General features: G+C 31.0%; 1 protein-coding gene across 1 annotated transcript; it reads left to right on the top strand.

Annotated features, from left to right (window-relative positions):
• Window positions 1-25,114, top strand: LOC134701874 (cholecystokinin receptor-like). Its single transcript, XM_063562985.1, has 3 exons — window positions 1-701; window positions 18,392-18,766; window positions 24,388-25,114. Exons 1-3 carry the CDS (start codon window positions 368-370, stop codon window positions 25,005-25,007), a joined length of 1,329 nt encoding a protein of 442 aa, XP_063419055.1. The 5' UTR covers window positions 1-367; the 3' UTR covers window positions 25,008-25,114.
• Window positions 25,115-26,099: the final 985 nt, after the last annotated feature.

The following is a 26,099-nucleotide window of genomic DNA, read 5'->3' as shown; positions in this document are numbered from 1 at the left end:
GTTGATGTTTGAATCAGATGTCAACATTGATATGACAAGCCGAACTTGTTTGATTACATATCAAGGGAACGATTTGATAAATACATCATAACTATTTATTAATTTTTAGAGATGAAACAAATTTATTGAATGCAGGTTTAATGCGCATTTGCGCTTCATTGACATTCAAAAGATTTAAAATGTTCTATGAATTTTACGATAGAAATACTCTAAATACCTGATTGATTCTAATTTACAATTAATCTGGATGATACAAGTCTTAATTGCGTTCAGCTCATAATGAAGAGATATAATAGATTGTTTTAGTAAAAATACTATAAAGAAATTCTAATCTTTTTTCTATTTTAAAAGTAAAGTGGTATTGCAGATGAAAATGGATTTCAACAATTCGTCGATTTTAACTGATAATTTAACAGATGCTCGAAACTTCCAAAGAAATGGAACAACAAGTTCTTTAAGTTATATATTAATTGTGATTTACATTATTATTTTCATTGCTGCAGTCGTAGGAAATCTGTTAGTCATATTTACATTAGTACATAATAAACGGATGAGAACTGTTACAAACGTATTTTTACTAAATCTTGCCGTTAGTGATTTGTTACTAGCAGTTTTTTGTATGCCGTTTACTTTGATTCCAATGTTCTTACAAAATTTCATTTTTGGAGCGACAATGTGTGTGTTGATTCGATACCTCCAAGGTAAGTTTTCTTTTCACTTTTGTAATTAAATGCCAATCTGCAAACAAATTAGGCAGTGGTAAGAACATTACATTTCAAAAACCCACCCAGGTTGACATAAATTTATGTTTAAAATGTAAACTGGTGGACGAATATAACTTTTGTATCCTTTTCCTGTTCAGGTAATTCAAAATTTAAAATGATTGGGAGCTAACTCCATAATTTGCTATCCTTCTCACCAAAATATATCTTGAGATTTCATAAAGCACCAGACACGCAGAAATAAATACCTAACATTTTTTACTCAGCATGAGGATAACTGCAAACTAAGATGTTTATGTCGAGTTTTTTTTCTGACGTTTTTTTTCTTCAAAATTAGCCGATTCTTACGAATACACCGATATAAAATATCTTTTTTGTAACCAATATTGTATGGTTCTCTTGTTGGGTTGCTGTTTGGATGTTTTTTTAAGGAGACATGTTCTCTTGTAATTTTCATATTACTTAACATTATTTCTTGTAATATATCAGTGGACTTGATTATAAACAATACATTTTGAAGTATTTTGTGTGCTCTAAAAATAAACTATTGTCATTGATGTTTTAATGCGTAAACCTTCATGCATACTAACTCAATTTTAGATGATAAAAATGATATGAAGTTTAAGGCCTTTGTGATCCTGTTGCAACGCAGACTGCGAGTGCAAGTGTTTGAGGATATACATCGATTTGATCCGCCATAAGGTCAAACGAATAAAAGTAAATTGGTATTTGTTGCATCTTTTCTATATTAAACTGAGCACGGAATGCTGAAGATCGAATACATGTGGATTCTACCACTGCATCGAGTGTAATACGATATCTATCTACTCTCAAGAGTTAAAATTCAAATTTAAAACGCGAGGCTTGCCCGAGCGTTTTAAATATTTAAAATTTAACTGTCGAGAGTGGATAAATATCTTATTAAACGAGATGTGATGGTGGAATTTGTTTCTCTAATGATTTTCTAACATTATACAGGCGAACTTATTCCTTCTTTTCGAATGATCTGCAAAAAAATGTGTTCTTCCTTTGTGACGTCATCAGGCATGGTCGCCTTTTTTTGTACCGTCACAATAGAAATTTCAGAGGAAAGCAAGACAATTCGATGACATAATCAGATTTAAACCAATGAAGTACTGATATCAAACGAACCACACACTGATTAAATATTTTTTTATGCAATGGGTGCAGAAAGGGATAAATCGACGACGAATTAGAGAAAGACCAATTAACTTAGATAACTAAATAGTTATCAGGGAAGGTGCACATGTTATTTTGCGGACTTTTGTTTATAGCTAGCATGTTACAATTCTGACTCGTTGTGCAAGGGCAAAATATATAGGTACAAAAAAACCATGTGACGTTAATATGTTATCGTGCTAATATTCATGCAATGCTTGCTTCTGGAAAATATACAATAACCATTCAGCATAATACAAAATGAAATTTTACTTCTGACATAACTAGATATGTGAACACTCGTAAATTTGAAAATAACTTAATGATCGTATTGTTCATTGACTTGTTCTGTATAATCAAGACAGCATCACATTTCATTATCAGTTTTTCACTTAAATAGTCGGAGGTGTGAGCGAATTAAAAGATGCAAAAAAGTATTAATCATTACGTTTTAATCGGTATAAAATAAAGAAGAAAATTCAACAATTTCAACAAGAATAGTGATAAACACCTGCAAGATGCACAAAAATGAAGATTTTTTTTTATCGTCATAATAATTATTTTAGAATGCACGTGCGGAATAGCGAAACCATTGATAAGACACCTATTATCAGTTAAATGACAATATATGTTGCAATTACAGTTGCAGTAAAGTTTTAGTAAAATTCATAATACTACGTAAAATTCATAAGCGTAATATTTGACGTTCTGTAAAACAAATTTTCACACAAGTTAGAAATATTTGTCCTTTGAACTTTGTAATCATTTACGCAAGATAGTTATATGAAAGAATATGCATCAACACCCATGTAGATATAAAGTTGATTAACGTGAGACTCCCCATCGCCTTGCACTTTCTATCATTGATGTATATATATAACGATATAAATATCTACAAAAACAAATTATAACTTATTAAGTAGTTGACAAAATACAAGGTTTGAGATAGAAAATATTTGTTTCAAAAAGTAATATCAGAACTTGTTTTCGTAAAACATATAGTTGTTGTTAATCGCAATTTAAAAATTACTGCACATCTATTTTGAAAAAAATCTATATTTTTAAGGTTGAAAAATTAGTAGCTAACAAAACAAATAGTTTCATTTCTGGATAATTTACTGCACAGGTAGCAAAACATCAAATTCTGCAAGTACATGTAAGTTTAGGAATAAAAGGAATACAAGTCATTTACTTTTCTATTCTAACAAAAATAATTATAAAAGTAACAGCAATATTTTCGTTATATACTTTTTTTTTAAATATACATGCACGAGGATAAGATGATGTAAGTATAACTATTTTGTATAAAAGTAGCTGTTCACATCATTCAATATCTTCCTAAGATGTCCCACTTAATTTGTCAACAAGTAAATCAATAACCGGAATGGTCAAGCAACAACTCTTCAGACAATAACAGCTGACAAATGTTGATTATTATAATAAACTTAACTCTATGAAAATTAACTTGAAAACCATTATTTACGACCACAAGGAATAATTGTCACTCTGCTACGATAACGAAAAGAAGATTATATAGATGATTGTTTATTTGACATAATTTTACATTTTTCTTCAACAACGAGATTAACTACCTGATTATATAAGAGGACATTGACCAGGATTGTAGAATTATTAGCCTGTTTTTCTTTAATCTAACAAGTTTATCAATATGAACTGCGAGATCTTGATAAGAACAATAAATGACAGCATTAATTCTATTGAATTATTATTGAAAAGTGTTCACTCTGCTTTGAATCGTTGACAAGATCACCTGGCTATACTGTTATCTTTTGCAGCTGAAATTTGATTCATTTTAGTTGAGTTACTACGTCTTTTTTTAAGTTTCTATTTTTACGTATTATGTTGTTGCGGTTTAAAAAAAAGAAGAAAGAAGTATCACTAAAAGTCTTGATAAATTCTTTTGCATTCTAAGCGCTTTATTGGATTATGAAAGCCAGAACATTTTTAAGACGTAGGCTCTTTGGAAACTATACTTTAAATGGGGAATTCTATCGAATAGCCAAATATTTATAAATTTCATGTAAAGTTAACGTTAATGATTAAGATGAATTAATTACTGCTTAACAATCCTTTAACAAGAATAAACATATATCTGGTACCATGCAATTCAAATGGATGTTGTCATTTTTCATATATTTTTTTAGCGCATACATTTTTAAAGGCCTTTACATCTTTATTAAAAAACCTAAAATAACTATTGTTGTTGGTTGCCCATATATCTAGTTTCATTTGAATTTTAGGGTATACATTTGTAGTTGTCTTATTGAAAATCACAATATATCTCTGTACAGTTGTTATGCAGATAGCACACCCGTTTGTCGTACAAAATCAATGTATAAATCCTATATATAATCGGATGAGATTTTTTTTTATGAATCCATCGGTCTTTTTTAAGCAATAGTGTACATCCACTGGAAAACAAGTAATGATATTTTGGCACCCCAGCATTGGTTACTTCACCTGTTTTTGTCCTTTACTTAAAGCTCTTCAATGTCGTCGTAAATTTGACCTTCCAACTCTCTCGATTCAAGCAACACTGAAAAGTCTTGCAAACCTGACACGCACACTATATATAAGTACTCAAATATTAGTCTGGTTTAATCTGGATCAGTTTATATTTGTTAGTCTTAATGATTGTAATTTACCTTGATATCTATTCACTTTCACTATTTCAAAATATCTTTAGGTCGACAATCTAACACTTTTTATGATAAAGTAATAAAGTATATAACTGTATTTTCGTAATACAACTTCTCATTCCTAAAGCTTAATTACAATATTTAATTTTTTGTTTTAAAAATGCGCCCGAGTTTAACATGCTTAATTATGATTCAGCAAAACAGAAACAAAATAAATGAAAACCTTACGCTATAAATTTCATGCGTTTCTGGATTTACCATCTCCAAGAATCCTACCAGCAAATTATAAAGTCAAGAATATATTCGAAACCAACTAAGTCGAAGAGCTATGTGACCAAACAGGACATAAAAGTAATAGCATAACTCATTTAAAGTTATCGGTGTCTGATGTTATAAGCGTTTTCATATTCTAAATGACTATGGATAATCTCATTGTTCGTATACCAAAACAAAAAAAACGTTACGTCGTTAATTGAATTAAATTGGTTCAAAGGTTTTTACCTATCACAACATTTTGGTGTACGCTTTTGGAAATATTATCAAAATGCATTAGATTCTGAAATGGTGAATTGACACTTTTTTTTTAATATTTTCTAAATTTAAAGATGTGCAATATGAGTAAGGTTTGTTATAAATAATGTAAGCATCAAAGTATTTACTAATAAGATTTTGCAACCCTCTGGAAACGGAAAGTCCCTGATCACAAATACCGGATACCAGTCATGTCAAAAGGTTAAAACACCACTTTACTTCTTTACTAGTTTAGTAGGACGTCCATTTTCACCGATTTAGTATACGTTTTTGTTTAGGGGCTAGTTAAAGCACGCGTCCGGGATTTTATGCTACATTGAAGACCCATTGGTTGCCTTCGGCTGTTATCTGCTCTTTTGTCGGGTTGTTGTCTATTTGACACATTCCCCATTTCCATTCCTAATTTTAATTTATACATTGCATGCGTCGGAAGCGTTTATCGGGATTATTCATTTTCACTCAAAGCCACATATTTGAAAGCGAAGGATGTATAATAACATCAGAGGTCGTCGTACAGATGTTTGAAATCGTGTATTGCATGTTTCGTCGTTAATTGTTTAATTTCCCTGTGGCAAAAAAAAAAGGTTGGCAACAAAACAGATTTTTTTTGTGTATGAATAATCATGCTTAATCTATTGAGTAGAAATACTTTCGATTAGAAAGATTTAACAAACAATGGTAAAATTCATTAGAAATCACGACTAACAGTACTATTGGGACCATTTTACGTTTTTTCTTACCCAATAAACGTCCCACAAGGACGGATAACAAAACAGATAAACAAAAAGACGTATAACAGCAGTCAACTATAAAAACATCAAAATCTAACGACTTCGTTGTTTGAAAACGTGTTGAAAGGACAAAAAAAAATGGAGTGCAACAAATGCCAAACTAAATAGAATTGGTGTTAACGTTTGTAATGACTTCCATTTTAATGTTCATGTTCTAATCAAATTCTCTTTTTGATCCTTTTTCAAAACATTAAAATACTGATTGTGTACGTCATGTTAAATGAGCTCCATTCTTGAATATACAAGAAGACAAATTCAATAGTTAAAAGTTACCGCTAATTGTGCATTTGCATGAATACATATGTATAAAACCAGCTTCTACAGCGATTTATGTTAACCAAGCTAAAATCTGGAGTGAATTATAAACTTTGTCATAGAATAATAATAATTATCCAGAAATGCACACATAATTCACTATTTAGAGTCGTGAAACATCAAACATCAAAGAATATTGTTCAAACGATGTATGATATACGATGACAAATAACGTCATTAATGAATTCAAATTATTGCTTCAAGGAAACATAAATTATACTTTATAGAAAAGACAAGGAGAAAGAAAGAAAATGAAGGATATTTGGTTCGTTCTTTATAATGATATAATATATAAAGGAACTATTAGTAATTACCATGCAATAGGCCCCATCAACCGCACCAGCTACAAAGAACGAAAACAAAATTAACCAAGTCATACAAATAAATACATGCTTTAAAATAGGAGATCACATTCCCGATTTTGAATGCCGTTTTATATTTGTCAAAAGTCTGATCAATATCCTGTGAATCGTGGATGGAAATTCAAGCTTTAATAAACATTAATTTAAGGACGACAACAATGAAAAATGAACAGCGAGCGTCCACATTCAGCCGTGTCTAGCCAAATTCGTCCCGACTATCCAGTTCTTAAACCGATTTTAATCCTATTGTGTCTTTCGTATGGTATAAAACGACCTTTGCATTTTCGATTATGATACAGTACTTTTTTTTTTAAAGCAAACTTATATACATTTATCCAGAAGAGTTTTGTGTGTGAAAGTGTAATTGTTTTGTATCATTAAATTGAAATTTTTATCAAAGTTGTAAACACATTTTTGTTATTACTATGAAAAGCTTCAAAATACATGAAGGAAAAAATACATAAAAAAATATATAAATTACAGAAAAACTTCAATGTAAGAAAAAAATGTTTATTTACAACAACTACGTTATAAGATAATAACATTAACGGTACCAATTTTTCTGCACCAGATGCGCATTTCGACAATACATGTCTCTTCGGTGATGCTTGTGGCCAAAATATTGAAATCTAAAGCTTATATAAAAGATTAAGAGCTATAAACCAAAAGGTCCAAAAAGTAAAGCCAAATCCGTGAAAGGAACCAGCAGAGGTTTTCATTTATAACATCATGCCAACATAAATGTGACGTTAAAGATTGTTTAAAATGATTGTGATGTCTGATTGAGAGTTGTCTAATTGGCAATTAAACCACATCCCCTCATTTCTATACATATTTTTGTTTTGTAAGATGTTCATTTAGTTTGAAACCAGGCTAAGATTTCCTGTAATGAAGGTCATTTTGCAACACTATCAATATACAAAAGTTCACAAAGATTAACATAATGACGTCATTTATATTCAATACAATGTAATATATAACTATTAAAGAAAATGACTTAGTCAAATAGAATTCTGTTCCTGATTAAGGGATTATTCTGTTAAGGATTGACGACAATCGTAATTTCTATATTTACATACCAAAGCTTTAGTAATTACCATTCAAACAATAAAATGTGAATACGTCGCAGAATTTAGAAGATACTGGCCATGGAAGGTCTGTATTGATAGTTCTAATTAACTTGGATATAATTAACGTTACTAATATGACACGTTCTTGACGTCAATGCACTGAATGCAGAAAGAACTCTCGGTGTTTGAATTTTATGTGACTTTCATACAGGCGAGAGGTTTGGCTAGCTATTAAACAGGTTAAATCCATCAATTTCTGCTACAGAAAATGCCTGAGTGTAATAAGACGGGAATATGAAAGTTGTGTTCCATTCGTTTAATGTGTTTGAGCTTTTAATTTTGTCATTTTATGGGAAACGTTTAATTTTACTTTGGAGTTAGGTATTTTGTTTGTTTACCTTTTACATTGTAGTCGGATAAAAATCTACAGATACTTCTATCACAGAACTTTTGCAATTGTTCATAGTTTATTTTTTACTATCAATTCAAAGATCAACTCCACCGTGAACTGGGTCTTCATTATTTTATATTCACTTAGTATTTCATTTCTGTTGAATGTAAAAACTTTTATCAGCGACGAATTACAATAAAATGTTATTTACTTTTATATTAGACCTTTAGTCTCGTGGGCTTCAACCCTTTAGTCAAAAAGATGCAATGTGATTAACTTTAAAATTTATTAATATTTACTAAAGGATTTAAGTTATATGTGCATCTTTTAACAACGTGTCAATTGTAAAGTATTCAAAAAACATATTATTCCTTTTCTTGTTGTCTTTATATGACATTTAACTGTTGCTGATTGTATAATTTCCATCTCATATCATCCTTTAAAAAATATACTTTTACCTTAATTACCAATGCAATGATACAAGCAATCAGATAATACATTTCAATACATAAAAAATAATATATAACGCTCGCCTACTCAGACTTTTCTTTGCTTTAAGTCATTATGTGGCATGTAACAAATGGACCATACACCACTCTGTTCGTGACTAATCCATTTTCAAAATGATTATGAAATGTTACACTCAAGGATTAATTATTGGATCAAGCTTTCCATAGAAATCTGAAGTTCATTATTTTAAAATTGGTTTACTTTTTTCTTACGTCTTGTAGTTTAAGACGTAGATTCAATCATGGCTTTTATTTTTCAATAACTTGATAGACATTGATGAACAATTAACGTTGAGTAAGATAATGAAATCGATATGTTATCGAATCTTTTAAAATCTATACTAATCTCAGAGCGAATGCAGGACCAGAACTGTATTTTCCAGTGATATGACTCAATATTGAAACGCATGATTATTAACCTGCATTTTTTTTTAATGTTTTGCAAACTCCAGTTAAAAAAAATATTTTGGTATTTTAATGGATAAAATGTGGGAAATAATCATTTTACGCTTTGATCTTGGTTCTTATCGCAATGAAGAGTTAAAGACAGAAAAAATGTAACTTATTATTACCTTGATTTCTACTGGAAAATAAGTGTACGCATAATCACTCTAATTTCGATTGGTACCCCTCAGTTCTTATGCAGCAAAAATACTGCAATCTGATTGGTTGACTACCCCGGCGTAAACAACACCCACCCTTGTTCACCCGGGGTTAAATAAAATGTTGCCAAAATTTGAAAAAAAAATATAAAAAATTTGCCAAAAATAAAAAAATAAAAATTGGCCAAAATAAAGAAAAAAATGACTTTCAGGGAAAAAAAAAATTATAAAAAGAAAATGTTAAAAATAAATAAATAAGAAAATATTTTGTTTTTTTGTTTTTCTGTTAACTCGAAAGAACACAAACATTTTCATTTTCCAAAAATAAAAGTGAAAAAGTATTTGACCAGGTACAGCAACATGAACATTGAAAAAATATTACGCTGGACATTTTTCATTACCATTTTTACAATTTTACATCCTGGTTTCAAAATAAGGAAAGGTATTGTTCATAAGAAATAATTCGTTATCTTGGTGTATTCAGTGGTGTACGAAATTTTACACCGTTGTTGGAAATTCTGTACACCCCTGTTTACAACAAGATAACTAATACTATCATGGTACCCGTTATTACTTTGATTTCGAGTAGAACATTGGTAAACGCAAAACACCTTATATTATTACAGCGTGTGCATAAACGCTTACATTTGTACTCGACTGATACATGTATATCGATGTACGCATACATAAAAGCTAAGGTATTATAACGCTGTTCGAAAGTCATAACTCGATTGAGATAAAACAAATCAGGGTTACAAACTAAAACTGAGGGAAACACACCGAATATGAGAGGAAAACAATAAAACAACCGAGACACTAAAGTGCAATAAAAAAAACCAGACGACAATACAACACACACTGAAACGAACTATAAGATAACAAATGCAATTTTCCTGACTTGGTACATGACAAAATAGTGGGTTTAAACTGGTTTTGTGGGTACTCAAACCTTCTACTTTTATGGCATTGTTTAGTATAACAAATACCTGGATTTCTTCTGTTACATCAGTATACGCATACACAATTGGATTCTTAGTTCCAATAGTTGACGCATAAACACCTGGATTTGTGTTGGTAAATTGTGATACCTATTTACACCTTGATTTCTACTAGTACATTTAGTAGCGGTATATGCATAAAAAAACCTAACCAAATTTTTTTTTCAAGTAGAGGAAATATTACGTTTACCTCTTTCATAGCATATCTATCTACAACCATAACTGGTTAAATTTTTATAGGTATGCCTACGCATTAGGGCCTAACTTCAATTGCTACTTCAGTGATAATTATGCTGAGCTGAATTACAATATGACAAAATGTATGATCGTCAGTTGAAAAATATCTTTTTAGTTTGGCAACAAAGAATCAAACGAAGACTTCTGTTTACATCTAATTATCGCAAAATTAAATGTTGCGATAATTAGAGCGAACACTTGAGTTTAATTTGCCAGAAGAAAAAGAATAAACTTTGAACAAAGGTTTTATAATTGTTTACCCGAATCATCTTACTCTGTTATATCATCTTTTATGTTAAAGGTTATAAAATGCGTGTTTAATTAAAGTGAACTCCAGTGAGAATACTTGCAATTAAGGAAATAGAAAAACATATTTCTTCCAAAGGCAATGTTATACAACTAATCGCTTCTACGTAATATATAAGAACAAATACAAATCTATAACAATTAATAATAAACTTTAAAACTTTTGCGAAAAATAATGGCAATCGACTCCCAGCGTAATAAACCTAAATCAAAGTGTGAAAGTGTAACTTTATTCTATGAAAAAGTTCGCTGACACATAAGGGTGCAATAAACTTGAAAAAATATCTAATACTATCTCATGTTACTGATATTATAACAGTAATGTGATCTAACACATGTTTAGTTATAATGTTGGATCACTGAACTAAATCTTAAAACGATGGATTATTATCTCATGTCGAGTGTCAAAAGAAGAAAAAAAATAACAAAAAACAACAAAACCTCCAACTCAATTGCAACATCAATCTATAACAAATCTTATAGTATGTCCTTGTTGCTTCATTGAAAGATCCTAAAACTGAGTAATAAATATCCACAATATGTCGTTTAATGAGACATTTTGCATTTTTAAAGGCGATTTTAAAGACGACGAGAGATGGCACAACACGTAAACACTTACACATAAACTTGCTGGTTTTGTGGTTGCAATATGTTTGAATAATTGAATTCATTTTAAGGAAACATTCAGATTATTTCATATGTTTTGCAAGATGATCTTCATCTTTTATTAGTCTTAACAATCCCCTTTTGTCTTCATTATTTTATGTTAAGTTTGAATAGTGTTTTTGTTTTTTTATGGAAAGGATGACCAGTACCATTGAAGTATTTGTCATATGTTTACTTTGACTTTTGTGTCCAAGGATTAGATCGCTGAATCATGATACAGATAATACAAAAACACAACCAAATATAGAATACAACATGAGATAATTATATAAACATAAATCATAATGTTCTGTGGCTGATGCAATTAATTAAATGTTATGTTATCCTAATGAATGAGTCATTATTTTAGGGCATTCAACCAAATAAACCTGTATATGAATAACTCATCATTTTATCAGTTTTAAATTGCAGTTAACATAGTAAAACGTTAAAGAATCTTGAAAAAGCCGAATAAGTACATTCATACATGTATATACATCTTATAGTTGTCATTTTCATTTGTTATTTGTTACTCGATTCAACACTGACCAATAATATCCCTGAGAATTCCATGCTTTTAAAGGAAAAGGGCGGGGTTAATTGCAATCATTCAATGCCAATTTTGAAAATTATACATTATATAGGAAATAAAAAAAAAGCGACATATTTTTTTGAAATTAAGATATATCAAAATTTAGGGAGCAAATGTCCAAATGTGTTTGTTCTCAAATGTAAAGTTAAAACGTCCTGCGTCACTTACTTTATACATATCCAGTAGATATTTAAACGAAAGAACAGAGAATATGGCAAGTCTTCCATAATAATAGATTTGATTATGCTTGCTGATGGTCTCCTCAAGTTGTGAATATCAGGTGAGATAGATAGCCTGTGATCGTTATGAGTGGTAACCATTCTTACAAACATCATTTGCAGTATTTTGATATTTTTCAAGTGTTAAATGCTTTCTCATCACTGCAATGCTCTGAAGAATAATTATTCAAAATCTATTGTAAACAAACTTTTAAGTCTATCTTTAAAAAGTTTTACATCAATGCATTTTGAAGCACATTGACGTATACATTGTTAACCGTGCTATAATTAAATTTACTATAATTAATTTTTCCCCAATCTTGACATCGACTGATTAGATTTGCATGTATTTTTGAACAAATCGTATATATCTTTAAATTCTATGAATACTTGTGTTTGTTCTGCGGATTAATACTAGTCTGAAAAAAAAGAAACAGTGATATTTAAAAAAAAATGATTGGAAGGTATTGATTATTAAGTTATAAATTCACACGATTACCAGCCTTAATGTGTACACTCATAGTCCATTCCAGATGTTGTTTTCAATATACATTTTGTTCTACGATAGGTTGCTTTACTTGGAACTGGACGTGTTTGTGTTTGATCTCCCTAAATTGTTTATGTTTAAAATAGCATACTTGTTTTATTCTTTAAATGCGAAAGGTAGAAGTAAATGACTGTGCTCACAACTTTACATTTTTATGAACAATATTTCAAGCTTCTTATGAGTAAGATCGGATAAATCCTAACGGGGCGGCGTATAATATGTGCTTTTTAAATGTAAATATCTTTCGTGGTACAAACCTTGAAAACTCTAACAATATGTTCTTGTACATACTATTTATTTCTCATGGTTAAAAACAATTACTAGTCAATTTCAACTAACAGGATAAGCTGGGGTATATGTATATAAGTTGACCCTAGGACTTATCTCATACACTGTAAAACCGTTTCAAAATAATGACATGTGGGATTTATTTATGTGTGGAGATGTCAATACGACGAATAATGTACTAAATAGCTTAGGACTATCTCCAAAATTGGTCATAATAACCCAGCTAGGGTATTCTAGTCCAAATCGGATATGCATTTTGATTATCTCATTTTTAATTTTAAATTAAGCAAAATATTTAAAATTGCATTGTTAATTTCAATAAACTCATCATAGATACCAGGACTTAATTTTGTATATACGCCAGACGCGCGTTTCCTCTTCAAAAAACTCATCAATGACGCTCGAATCCAAAAAGTTAAAAAGGCCAAATAAAGTACAAAGTTGGAGAGCATTTAGAACCAACAATTCGAAAAGTTTTTGCCAAATACAGCTAAGGTAATCTTTACCTGAGGGGAAAAACGCCTGAGTTTTTTTTTCAAAAATTCAAAATTTTGTAAACGGTTAATTTATAAATATAACAACATCAATGCAAATTCAGGTCAGCACAAATATTGCTGACTACTGGGCTGGTTATACCCTCGGGGAAATAAATCTCCACCAGCAGTGGCATCGACCAATATAATAGTAGAATTATTGGTCTGCGATTTTACCTAAAAATGTGAAAGTTGCAAGAATGATCTCTCTGAATAGGCATATACCAAAGAATCAAACTCATAAATAATACGGTGTTGTTGCCTTATATGTATCATTCGAATTTTGCAATATTTTCTTTTGAACACCCCAAAAAACTTTGTCTTTCACAGATAAGTTATATCTCATTTGGGGCATTATTTTATTTGTAATATCATAATAAATTGTGAGATAATCCCCAACCTGCTTGATGCAATCATTGTTTCTAATAAAAGACAAAGTTTTTATTTACTTATGGATTCCTTATTTGAACAAAATTTAAAACGTATGATGAATTGCAAAGTTCACGCTGAGTCAATTTGTCAAATATGACAATCGTTTTCTTATCTTCGTATAAAACAATATGATGATTCACTTCCAACTGTCACGAGAATATTCACTTTTAACTGCTAATTTGTAAAGTACAACATTTTGTAGAATGGAAAAAAAACCAGATTAGAATTTGTAATAATAGTAATTGATAAGTTGTCGATTCCTTTTGAAGAAAACGGATAAGGTACTGCGGTCAAAAAGAAAGATACACGACATAGTGACCAGGAAGGAGAGAATATTCATTGATAGCTGCTTAATTTTTAAAAGAACAACTTTAAGAAGAATGAAAACCAGATTCGAATTTGTAATAATAGTAATTGATTATTTGTCTAAGAACACCCACTGAGTGTAAAATTGTTGAAATTGGTAGATTTCTTTTGAGGAAAACGGATAAGGTACAACAATATAAAAAAAACATAATTTTTTTTTTTAAATTAACATATAGACATTTCGGACAGAAATATGTTCTATAAGGACAATGCCATTAACGTTTTTAATATTTAAAATATATAATGAGCGTTTAGCGACAAGAACATGTGATTAAAACAGAAGCTGCTGTGTGGTAAACTTTAATGAAACACATTAACCAAATAGAAGAGAAAACCCGAACGATTAATTGGTTAGGGATAAACTTGCTACATGTCCCATCGTAATTTTCAATCCCTGAACAATTCTTAAGCTCTAAATAAGATATTGCCATTATAGTGACTCCTGCCGAGGAATTATAATTAGTATAGTTAGGCATTTATTATCGTAGCATTTTTCAGTAAACATAAAACAGTAAGAAAAAACTCTGTACAAGGACATTGCCATTGACGTTTTTATTATTTAGAAAACACCGATTGCGCCTTTAGCGACATAAAAATATGAATAAAACAACGCTGTGAGTTAAACTTTAATGAGACACATATTATTGTCTCAACAGTAGAGAAAACCCGATCGGTTAGTTCATACGAAGACGACTTGCTTATATGCATTGTTTTCTTCTTACATTTTAACCTCTTAATAATTTACATCTCTAACTAAGATATTGCCATCCTATTGAATCCTGCCAAGAAAGGATGATTAGTACATTTAGGCATTTATTATCATGGCATTTATAAGTAAACATAAAATATTAAGAATGAACTAAAACGAAAGGGAATTGCAGCAAGTCTAACTATGGAGGTATGCAACACCATTGCATTTTAGCGACCATTTATAATTGTTACAAACAGTTGAAAAGCAAAACATATTGAAAACTTAATCAAAAGTTTTAATATTTTATGAGTGGTTTAATCTTATTTTCTTGTGATGCGCTTAAATTATCATCATTCGAATAACTATGCCTTATCCTTGTTTTAATTTTAAAAATGCATAATGGTTTGACTTTTAACAGAGAGCGACGAGTTAGTGACTGTCACATTGAATTTGAATTTGACTGCAAATGCATTGTATTAATATATTGATAGACAATTTTCGTTGTTGCACAAATCTTAAACTCAAAGATTACGTTACAAATTATCTATTAGAAACAAAAATATGTTTCGTATCTCATTAACAAATCATATAAAGTAATGACGTATCATGAATTTCATGTAAAAACAAACGCTTCTTCAAGATTAACATTGATTAAGGTAAAAGTAAACTCTTGTTTATAAATTTAATGTGGAAGACGGTTTTGAGTGTATGACATCATGTTTGTTACTAATTATTAAATCATACATGATGATTGTATTATCTAATAATCTTTGTAACCAGTTTCATAAACTTTACACGATGGAACAAACACAATGCTTTCATGAATATCTACCTATGAAACTTGTTTTTCAATCTTCGTTTCATTTCCGTGCGGATGTTATTTATTTGATGATTTATGTTAACTGATGAAATGCTGTTACTCCTCATAATATATCAAAAGAAGTATTATGAATGAACGACACTGTATAACCTGATAGTTAAGAGCTAATATCAATGTAGAACCTTTCCGCTAATTAGGGTTACCAATCATTACTGACACATTGAAATATTTTGCGGGTGAAAACCCATATTTCAACATTTAGGTATACTAAGGTTAACTGAAATCAGGCAATTTACATTTGATTGATAGATAATTTAATTTTCTTAGTAATTGCGCGCCGATGTAGATGCATTAGTTGCCAATAAGATAGACATTAACTTGTTTAATAAACAAATTAATCAATGAAGTAAAGTTAGGTAAGAGACAAGTTGCAATTTCAAACATGCTGTTCTATGCAATAAAGATAGATTAGTTTTGATGACGACGGCTATTGACTTAGAAATGTTTTTTAACGTGGAATTCGCAATCGAATATGACTCTCGTCGGGAAAACTACATGAGTTAAATTACAATTTACGTAAAGGTGTTAAATGTACTGTCAGCCCTATACATTTCAAATTTTCCATATACTGGTTGGTTTGATTTCTGAACATCAGCATATAAATTTAATGAAAATGCTTCTGAACCTCTTATTTGCTACAAAAGAATGTTCTACTTATTTATCTAAATGCAATACGATTACTTTTTTTTACTAAGAACAATTCCAGCACTCCATTCCCGAACTATCCTGATTAATTTTTTTCAGAATCTTGACATCATTCAACAAACTCTTTCAGTCGTCCAAATTCAAAATCATAAATGTTCGTAAATAGGATTTGAAAAATACGATTGTTTTCTATTTTCAACAAATTGAACATATAAACGATGCTACAAACAAGTTGGCCTGCAAACATAATATTAATTGAATAATCTGCTTAAATCATTTTAAAATGAGTATTTTCCATGATTCCAGTAGCTCGAAGTATATATCACTCGCCCAAAATGGTTATTTCGTGTGAAACACAAATGATTGTTCGCGTTTATTACCAAATTATAAATATAACGTGTTTCTTAATATTTTCTGTTATTTTTTTACAACCTCTTGAAATTCTCAGATACAGGAATTCGTAGCATAGTTTGAGTGTAAAATATATAATCTTGAATAAATCTAAGTCTCATATATACACAAGGAAAAAAGTATTGCAACACCTTGATTTTTTAAAACTTGAAAAATCAGTCTCTTGTTTTGGATGGAATATAATAACATATGAGTGTAATATTATTGAAACACAGTTTATGATAACATTGGCATTGAAACGAAAAAAAAATGTTTGGAAAAAAAAATGATTTATATAACCACAATTTTGATAACAAAATGAAGTGTTTTTTGTACAAAATAATGCATTTGACAACTTTCACTGTAGTCGCAGTTTACCATGTCAGACATTTCAAAATTAATCTTCAGATGACTGTTCACATCATGGTTGATCGTTATACGCCAAAAAATTAGTACTTTGTGCGCAGCCTCTATTCAAACGGATAACCGCATCTTAACGTCTTCTGATTCCTGCCATAAATCGACTAATTTGTTGCTAAGGTAGCAGCAACCATTTCTAATGATGGAAATTGTTTATTTCATGTTGTGTTTGAACAGGGGTGTCCTTTCGCTCACTTTTCGCCCAATAGTGTAGTATATAAGCTCGATATGGTTCAAAGCCGTGCTACGATCGGGCCAAGGAAGATGAACCAAATTCCATTTGAACACTGGATCTTCCTCCACGATGCTAATTTCCAACTTTGGCGAGCTCTGCACTTCATTGGATACGGAAAACTGTAAGTCTGTTCGTTAGCAAAGGTCTCCGAAATGGTCTTATCGCACGGTATCCAGTAGCGATGAGTTGATCTCGAACAATTCTTGTTTAAAGGCTTTTGTATGGTCACTACTCTCTTTTTAGGATTGTCTTGTATGCAATGGGTTATCTTCTGACCAACCTTCATAATGCTTGATTTTCTCTAGCAAATGGTATAGGGAGTCTTCATTATCTCGGAAGGTCTTTTACAGCGTTTATTGCCTGATTTTTATTCTCAAAACGACTATAGTGGAATGGTGATGACCAACAATGCGTGCAGTTGTTACAGCGACATCCCTGCTTCTCTTATGCTGATAATCTGCCATCTTGCTGCAGTTAAGAGTTTTCAAGGACCCATTACAAGGTGTCAATTACATAATTTTAAAAACTGGGTTATTTAAAGTGTTGAAAATAATGAGGATAAAAACATCTGTTTTGCTGTTTACGGGTACAGTCGCTGCATGTTCAGATACAAACCTATCGAGTCGATATTTATTGATTAAACCCACGTGATACTTAAATAATGTTTAACTAGTTCTATTTTACCAAATTATATCTTAAAAAAATAATGAGTGTTTTTTTTATTTCAATTTCAATTTGGTGTTGCAATACTTTTTTCCAGGTGTATAGTTAATTTGTTTGGTTTCAATATACATTTAAAAACTTTATGAAATGTGAAATATTCAATCTTGTTTCAGGTGTGTCGGTAGGTGTAAGCTGTTTCACTTTGGTTTCAATATCCTTGGAACGCTACTTTGGTATATGTCGCCCATTACGTTCACGCCGATGGCAGACATTATCCCATGCATACAAAGTTATCATCTTCTGCTGGATTTTAGCAGCCGTTGTTATGATACCTATAGCAGTACAAACCAAATACAAACGATTAAGACTTGGAAATCACAGATGTGTTGAGATATGGGAAGACGATTCACTTGTGAAAGCATACACTGTTTTTCTTGATTTGATTTTGCTCTTTTGTCCATTTCTACTAATGGTTGCTGCATATGGGTGTATAATTTCTACATTATGGGAAGGTATCCAAGCACAAGCACATCAGAAAGAGTTGAATGGTAAGTTGTACTTTATTTAAATTCATACATATATATAATTCCTTTCAGCATAAATCTTTGAATATTGAATGCATACACTATGTTTTAAATTTAGCTCAAATTACTGCAGCTTTGGAAAAAATGTATCGGTACGTTCATTTCATCTGCTGTCTAAAACATCCAAGAAGTGACCCTGCGTGGAATGTATGAGTGTACGATTTAATCCGGTAATTCAAAACACAAAGGCTTAGATAATGCTCTCTGTACGTACCTTGGTCTAAATAATAACAGGTTCGAACGTTTCGTATAGGAACCGTAGTGATATATCATATCAGCAAAAATATCAGCAAGTCAAAATCTATTAAAGTAAGTCAACACAGTTGAAATTTTCGATTGAGACCTTAACGAAGGTATTACTCTTAAATACAAATACATAAAATAGAACGCATTACTTTTTGTGGATGGGGGTATTATTGGATGAGGAGAAGAAAATGTAAACTGTAGAACGTTTATGAGCATTGTAATAATTATTTACTTAGTAAGCTTGTACTTGAAATGTTCAATATAAAACCAGAATTACATTATTAAAAAATAGTCATAGCCGAACATTAAAATTGATGTAGCTGGGCAACCTGAAGTCTTAAGAGCATTTATTCGTGTATTTTATTCCCAATTCGGCACAATCCAAGCTGCCCAATAGTGCAAAACTTAACCTCTTTACGATTAATTATAACACTCACATTAACCACCCAATGTATATATAGGACATTGTGATAAGGAGATTAAATCTAAGCACTAAATGCAAAATAGCATCTTAGTGCACTCTCTGTAATGTTATTGACAAAGTCATCGAATAATTCTAAATATAGTATTAATTTCGTTCAGCAGAATTAAATTTAAATTATACCAATAACACCTGCAATGAATCTCGTTTTATAACACAAATGAGCCAAATGTATTTCTAATATACTGTCAATATCGTTTTATAAAAGACGTATTCAGCTATTGTATGATATTGATAAAATTGTATCGACTGTTTTAATGAAGCATCATCACTGGTTCTAAAGAGTTACAGATGCAATTTGTTTTGATTTCACAACATTTACTTTGATTGACAGACAGATTCAAAAGCACTGTATAATTTGCATTTACACATCGGTTAAAGGAAAATGTATGCATTGTATATTCAATTTTGTTTGCCACTTATCATAACTTTTAAATTGTTTCTTTTGTATTTTACACAGTTATTTAATAAATATGCCCACACTTTTTGTATATTTTATATTAACAATTTAGAAAACTATTGCGTCAATCATTTATTCCTGCACTATAATGTATGTGCCTATAATAAACCAGCAGTCGGTAGTCATGTTTTGTCATAGATTGCTGTTTCTCATTATTTTTCTTATATCAGAAATCTTACCTTTGAGTTAAGGTTGGTTTCAAATCTTGTCAGATTTGTGTCTTTTATAGAAGAGAAAAGAACGTTATTAAAAGGATATAACAACTCATAAGTTGAAAACCAACTGACAATAGAAACAACGAAAATACTTAATTTACCAAAGGCTAAAGTCTTTATCATCGGTTTGTTGAGGCATGTTGTCTCATTGACAAATACTTATATCCCTCATCCGTCAGAAATTGTTTTGCCTTTAAAACTGTAATCACGGGAGGCATTGCAATACTTGATTTGATAAAACTACATGCAGCAAATTTGAATTAAGACATAAAATAGGGATTAAAATGAAATTTAACATCTTTAAAGTTGTGGTAATCGAAGATATGATTTCCGGCTCAATCATATTGTCTTAAATACTTAAATGCTGAGCTCCAAACAAATAATTAATCTAAAAACCATATAGACATAATATTTGAATTAGAAAATTGTGCGATATGCGTTCACGAGATAACAAATAAGGTACTTTCATTCTCATTAAATTCTGCCTTACAAGGATAAATGGTGCTGAATTCTTGTATCTTTTCGTTTACCAGACAGTTTTGCTTTATTTGTCTTGCACTATTCCGTTATATGTGGTTGTATAACTGTTAAAGTGACTCCGTATACATTCAGTTGTTGGGGTTGGGGTTTTTGGGGTTTCTCGTGCAGGTTTCTAGAGGTGCGATTCGGACAGATGAAATTTGTACATATTTGTTTTATTTGTTCACCCTTAGTAATTTTTTCTAAATGTTTACTTTATCTAGAAAGTGTATACTATTACTATTAGTACGTTCATGGTAAAAAAACGTTGTGTTGTCATCTTTGTCAAAGGAGTAGGTCCGGTAAGGACAGATTTTAGCCTCAAATTTCAGTTTCATCTGACGAAAGATTTTTACCACTTTTTAAACACTTAAGTGTCGATTTCATTTGCATCAATTAGTTATCAGAGGGGGATTTAGGGGGGGCCAGGGGGCCCGCCCCCCCCCCCTTTTGGGAAAAAATTTGGTTGCTTATATAGGGAATCACTGAAGCGTGACTTGAGCGGGCCCCCTCTTAGGTCAGTCAGTGGGCCACCACTTATGAAAATTTCTGGATCCGCCACTGGTTATGAGAAAAAGATTTTAACTGATTTAGTCATTAGAAACGATCCGATTCAAGCTCAATTATGAAAAAACTACCAAATATGCCAAAACATTTCACTTTTCAGATGTTTTTTGTCAAAAATGATAGTTGTCGCATCCATGTTCATTCTCAACCTTTATATATGTTATACATTATCCTAAAATACAACTTACATTTCAATATTAAGGATGAACAAGAATGCGGCCACTTTCGTTTTACACGAAAACGTTCTAAAGTTTAACTAAAATGCTAGAATTGTGAAGATTTCAGTAATTTAGCATGACTTTATGGTGCTAGTACCTGATATATGTGCATTGTATGTCAAAAACAGCCCATATTTTTGTAGAGAAGCATTTTACTATCCAATGAATAATAAAAAGTTTACATTTTGACAATTTGGTAAAACTGCTATATTTTGGGCCCAAAAAGGGGTCTTTCTGAACCTACTCCTTTACTATCAACTAGAAAGGTTGTGTAGTGTGGTCTCATTGTTAGATTTATTTGTCTGTTTGATGATTGTTTTTTTAGTTTGATGTGTTGTTTTATATGGTGTCTGTTTACACAGTTTTGGTTTGTTTGAGATGCGTTCCAAATTTTGTCCATATAATGAAACTTTGAATAAAACAATCCCAAATAATGTATGTGCCTGTCCCAAGTCAGGAGCCTGTAATTCAGTGGTTGTCGTTTGTTTATGTGTTACATATTTGTTTTCCTCTCATTTGTGTTCACATAAATAAGACCGTTAGTTGTCTTTTTTGCATTGTTTTACATTGTCATGTTGGGGCTTTTTATAGCTGACTATGCGGTATGGTCTTTTCTCATTGTTGTAGGCCGTACGGTGACCTATAGTTGTTAATTTCTGTGTAATTTGGTCTCTCGTTGACAGTTATCTCATTGGCAATCATACCACATCTTTTTTTGTATATCATAAAAGTAGGAGGTTTAGCTAGCTATAAACCTGGTTTAACTCACAATTATTCTTGCACAAAAAATAAACCAGTTGTTTTCAATTCGCTCCGTTAGTTAATGAAGTCAAACTTTTAATTTTGTCAGTTTTTATATACTTTACCTTTTTAAGTTTACCTTGGAGGTCGGGTTTTTGGTTATACACTTTATATACAATCCGATAATAAATAACTTAAAAACTACACTACTGCTTTTTCTTTTTCATGATGAATAATTTGTGGTGATGTTTCAGTAATAATTAGGCATGCACGTCGATGAACTATGCATTGTTTATCTTTTCTTGTGAATTTTGCATCTTCGCCTCTTTTACGACATTTCAGTGACGTTGCACGATAATTAAAAGTTAGACCCGTGTGACACAGTGGAATACCATAATCATCAATACTCATATAACAACAACAAAAAATAATGATTGCATTGAAATGACCACGTAACAGAATGCTCGCTACTTTATAAAACAGGGACGAAAGATACCAGAGGAAGAATCAAACTCATAGATTCTAAATAAATTGGCCACGCCGTGGCTAAATATAATAAAACAAACAGACAAATAGCTGAACAGAAGACAAAACATATAAAACTAAAGAAATAAACAACACGAACTTCAACGAGTCTGATTCGTTAGGTCACAAATGTGAAAAGGGAAGGGTATTGCAGTTACACCATACAGAACATATCCGATATCAATTGTTTTTCATAAAATTTATAGTTATTTCTAATCCAATATAATTACAATGAAACAATAAAATTGGTGCGTCTCACGCACATTTTTGTAATGAATTTGAGTTCATTAGGAAGGCCAAAAAAAGACATTTGACACTCTTGACGAGTAATTCTTGAGAGGAGTGTTATGATCAAAAGGTTCCTTAATAGAATAACTTTAACCATAGAAAGACGATTTTAAAACTTAGTTACTTAATATTTCAATACAAATTCAAGAAACACGTTTTATTTCTGTCAGCCTGAGTACTTTCTGATATATGTGTAAGTTATTGTGAATACTGACGTTTTAATAGTTGATTTGATAGGGAATTGTACTGGTAATGTGATCGGTATTCTGATTTGGTCAGTCTATGGTCAATAAATATAAGTTTGATCTGCTCAGTTATTTCCTTTGTTATAATAAAGGGTAAATATAATAATCAAACTAAAATCAATCAGAATATTGCCATTCATTAATTAAAAGTCATGAATATAAATTGGTACAATAGTAAAAACATGATTTATTACAGCAAAACTCCCTTCGATGTCTTGAATTTGTTAATGATAAACACATTTGTTATTGAACCCGAATCATCTTTGCACCGAGTATGACAAAATTATAAGTTGACTTTCGTTTTCGATTGTATTGATTATACGATTACTAATATGTTAATGTTTTTTATCTACAAACAGTTCACTAATTATTCATTCTTTCCGTAACGGCCTATATGTGAACAAAAATGTATAACAATGAATAAAGTACTATAATTATAATACTTTGTGCTACATGTAACAGCAAATGTGGGTTTTACATGTCATGTCTCTAAGACAAGAACCTAACTTCAGAAATTACCAACAGACATAAAGAAGCCAGCACTACAGTTTTAAATACTGGCAACCGTCTTTACAAAATACAAAATTCTAAATCAACAGGAAATAGATTTATCTGAATCAATCACATATCTGTCATTAATACCGGATCTCCAAACATAGCGCTCACAATCATGTTTAATCTCGCCACATCGTTTATTTGCCTGTCTCAGATCAGGAACCTGTCGTAAAATGGATTTCGTTGGTTCATGTTTGTCATATTTGTTTTTTCCCAAATTGTTTTGTAATAGATAAGGCCGTTAGTTTTCACAATTGAAATGTTTTCCTTTGTCGTGTCGGTTCCTTTTACAATAGTTGATTTTAGGGAATGATTTTTGTCTCATTTTTGAAGATTGTATATTTATCTTTATTTGCTTATATCTTTATCATTTGGTCCAAATCAGGTAGCTGAACTTCCTGTCCATAGAAGAATTAGAAATTTACCGGTATTTCAAAGCCAGAAATTCGCAGATAACATTACTTTAAACAGTATGCTTTGTTAGAACATGTTTGTTATGACACTATTGACCATTTCTTCTTTCAGGTGTCGCTAATGGGAAATTTTCTGGATCATTTACTCAACAAGGAACCGAAAGAAATTCCTTAAAATACTCAAATTATGGATCCCAACTGACATCTCCAGATAATGGTTACTGTAGCGCTGAGTCTACACCAAGACGGATGTTAGAATACCGACGTGTGATACGTCATTCTAATCCAGAGCGGAATCGTGCTGCGAAGTTGAAGGTCATACGAATGCTTGTAGCAGTCTGCTTGGAATTTTTCGTATGTTGGACACCGTTATATATTGTGTTAACATGGAAGATATTTCACTACGAAAGTTTGATAGAACACTTTTCCAATGTGACATTTTCAATAATGTTTGTATTGTCCTATGTTTCTACCACGTGTAATCCGATTACGTACTGTTTTATGAACCAGAAATTCAGACAATCTTTTAAAATGGTACTTGGTTGTTGCCATTCTCGACATATTCGAAGATTTTCTAGCCATAGTACATCTCTCAAGTTAAATGGAACTAAATTGAGTATTATGAGATCGAAGCAGAACGGTAAATCATCACCAAATGACAAAAATGTTTCCCCCGATGATCATTCCATGTTAGTGGTTATTGGCAATTCTAGCGATGGGGTAGCGGTATAATAAAACCAAGGATATAATTTTTCCACTGTGAAATCTAATTATTGTATTTGTTATGACATTTTCTGGTAATAAAATGAAAACCGCAAACACATGAAACAGCAATTTTGTCAAATTAATGTAGCAAACATACATTAGAGACGGAATAATGGTATCACTTTACATTAGTTATAAGCAGATAAGTTCCTCGAAAAAGACGCAAAATAAGATCAAAAACACATAATGATACAAAATCAAGTTGTGTCTTTCTCCAATCTAGACTATAACAAGTCATTATTTCTAAAAAGTACATAACAGAGTCGTAGTGTGTAAAACACAATTTTATCAGTAAAATAGGTCTACGAGTACGAATGTGCGTTTAAGAAGACAAAGGGAATACGGTACGATTATTTTAAAATAATTATGTTTAAAACTCAAAGGTAAAACAAATGAATACATATATGTACATTAAAAGAGTAAAAGGAATACGAAATATTGAACAGTTGTAATATATTATTAAAATGGAAGATATGGTATGATTGCCAATGAGACAACTCTCCACAAGAGACCAAATCAGAAAAAAAAATAACAACTTTAGTTCATTGTATGCCTTCAACAATGAACAAAGCCCATATCGCATAGTCAGCTATAACGGGCCCCGAAATTACAAACGTAAAACAATTCAAACGAGAAAACAATCGAAATAAGTTATGTACAAAAGATGAACAAAAAAACAAATATGTAACACATCAACAAATCATGGCCACAAACACTGAATTACAGACTACGGACAGACACATACAGAAATATTGATGTGAGATTTAAACCGCTATTTGAAGCAGTAAAATTAGTACCGTTAATGTTATTAGAACATACCCGTCTAAAAAGTAGACGTACCAAGAACAGCAATCAACAACAATCATCAAGTTGTATAAACATCTACACTTTATACAGGCACATAATGTACATGTATTTTGATTTAACAAGTTTAACATGCAGAAAAACATCCCATATGAAAATTCGAGATATCACATATTAGAAATGATAATTAAGCCGGTACAACAATATGACCATTGATTTGCTCAATGCAAAAATTACGGGAAATAAGCTAAAGGG

This window comes from Mytilus trossulus, unplaced genomic scaffold (genome assembly GCF_036588685.1).
Source record: "Mytilus trossulus isolate FHL-02 unplaced genomic scaffold, PNRI_Mtr1.1.1.hap1 h1tg000360l__unscaffolded, whole genome shotgun sequence".
Lineage (NCBI taxonomy): Eukaryota > Metazoa > Mollusca > Bivalvia > Mytilida > Mytilidae > Mytilus > Mytilus trossulus.
Note: the sequence above shows the minus strand (reverse complement) of the source record. Positions and strands in the feature narration are given on the sequence as shown.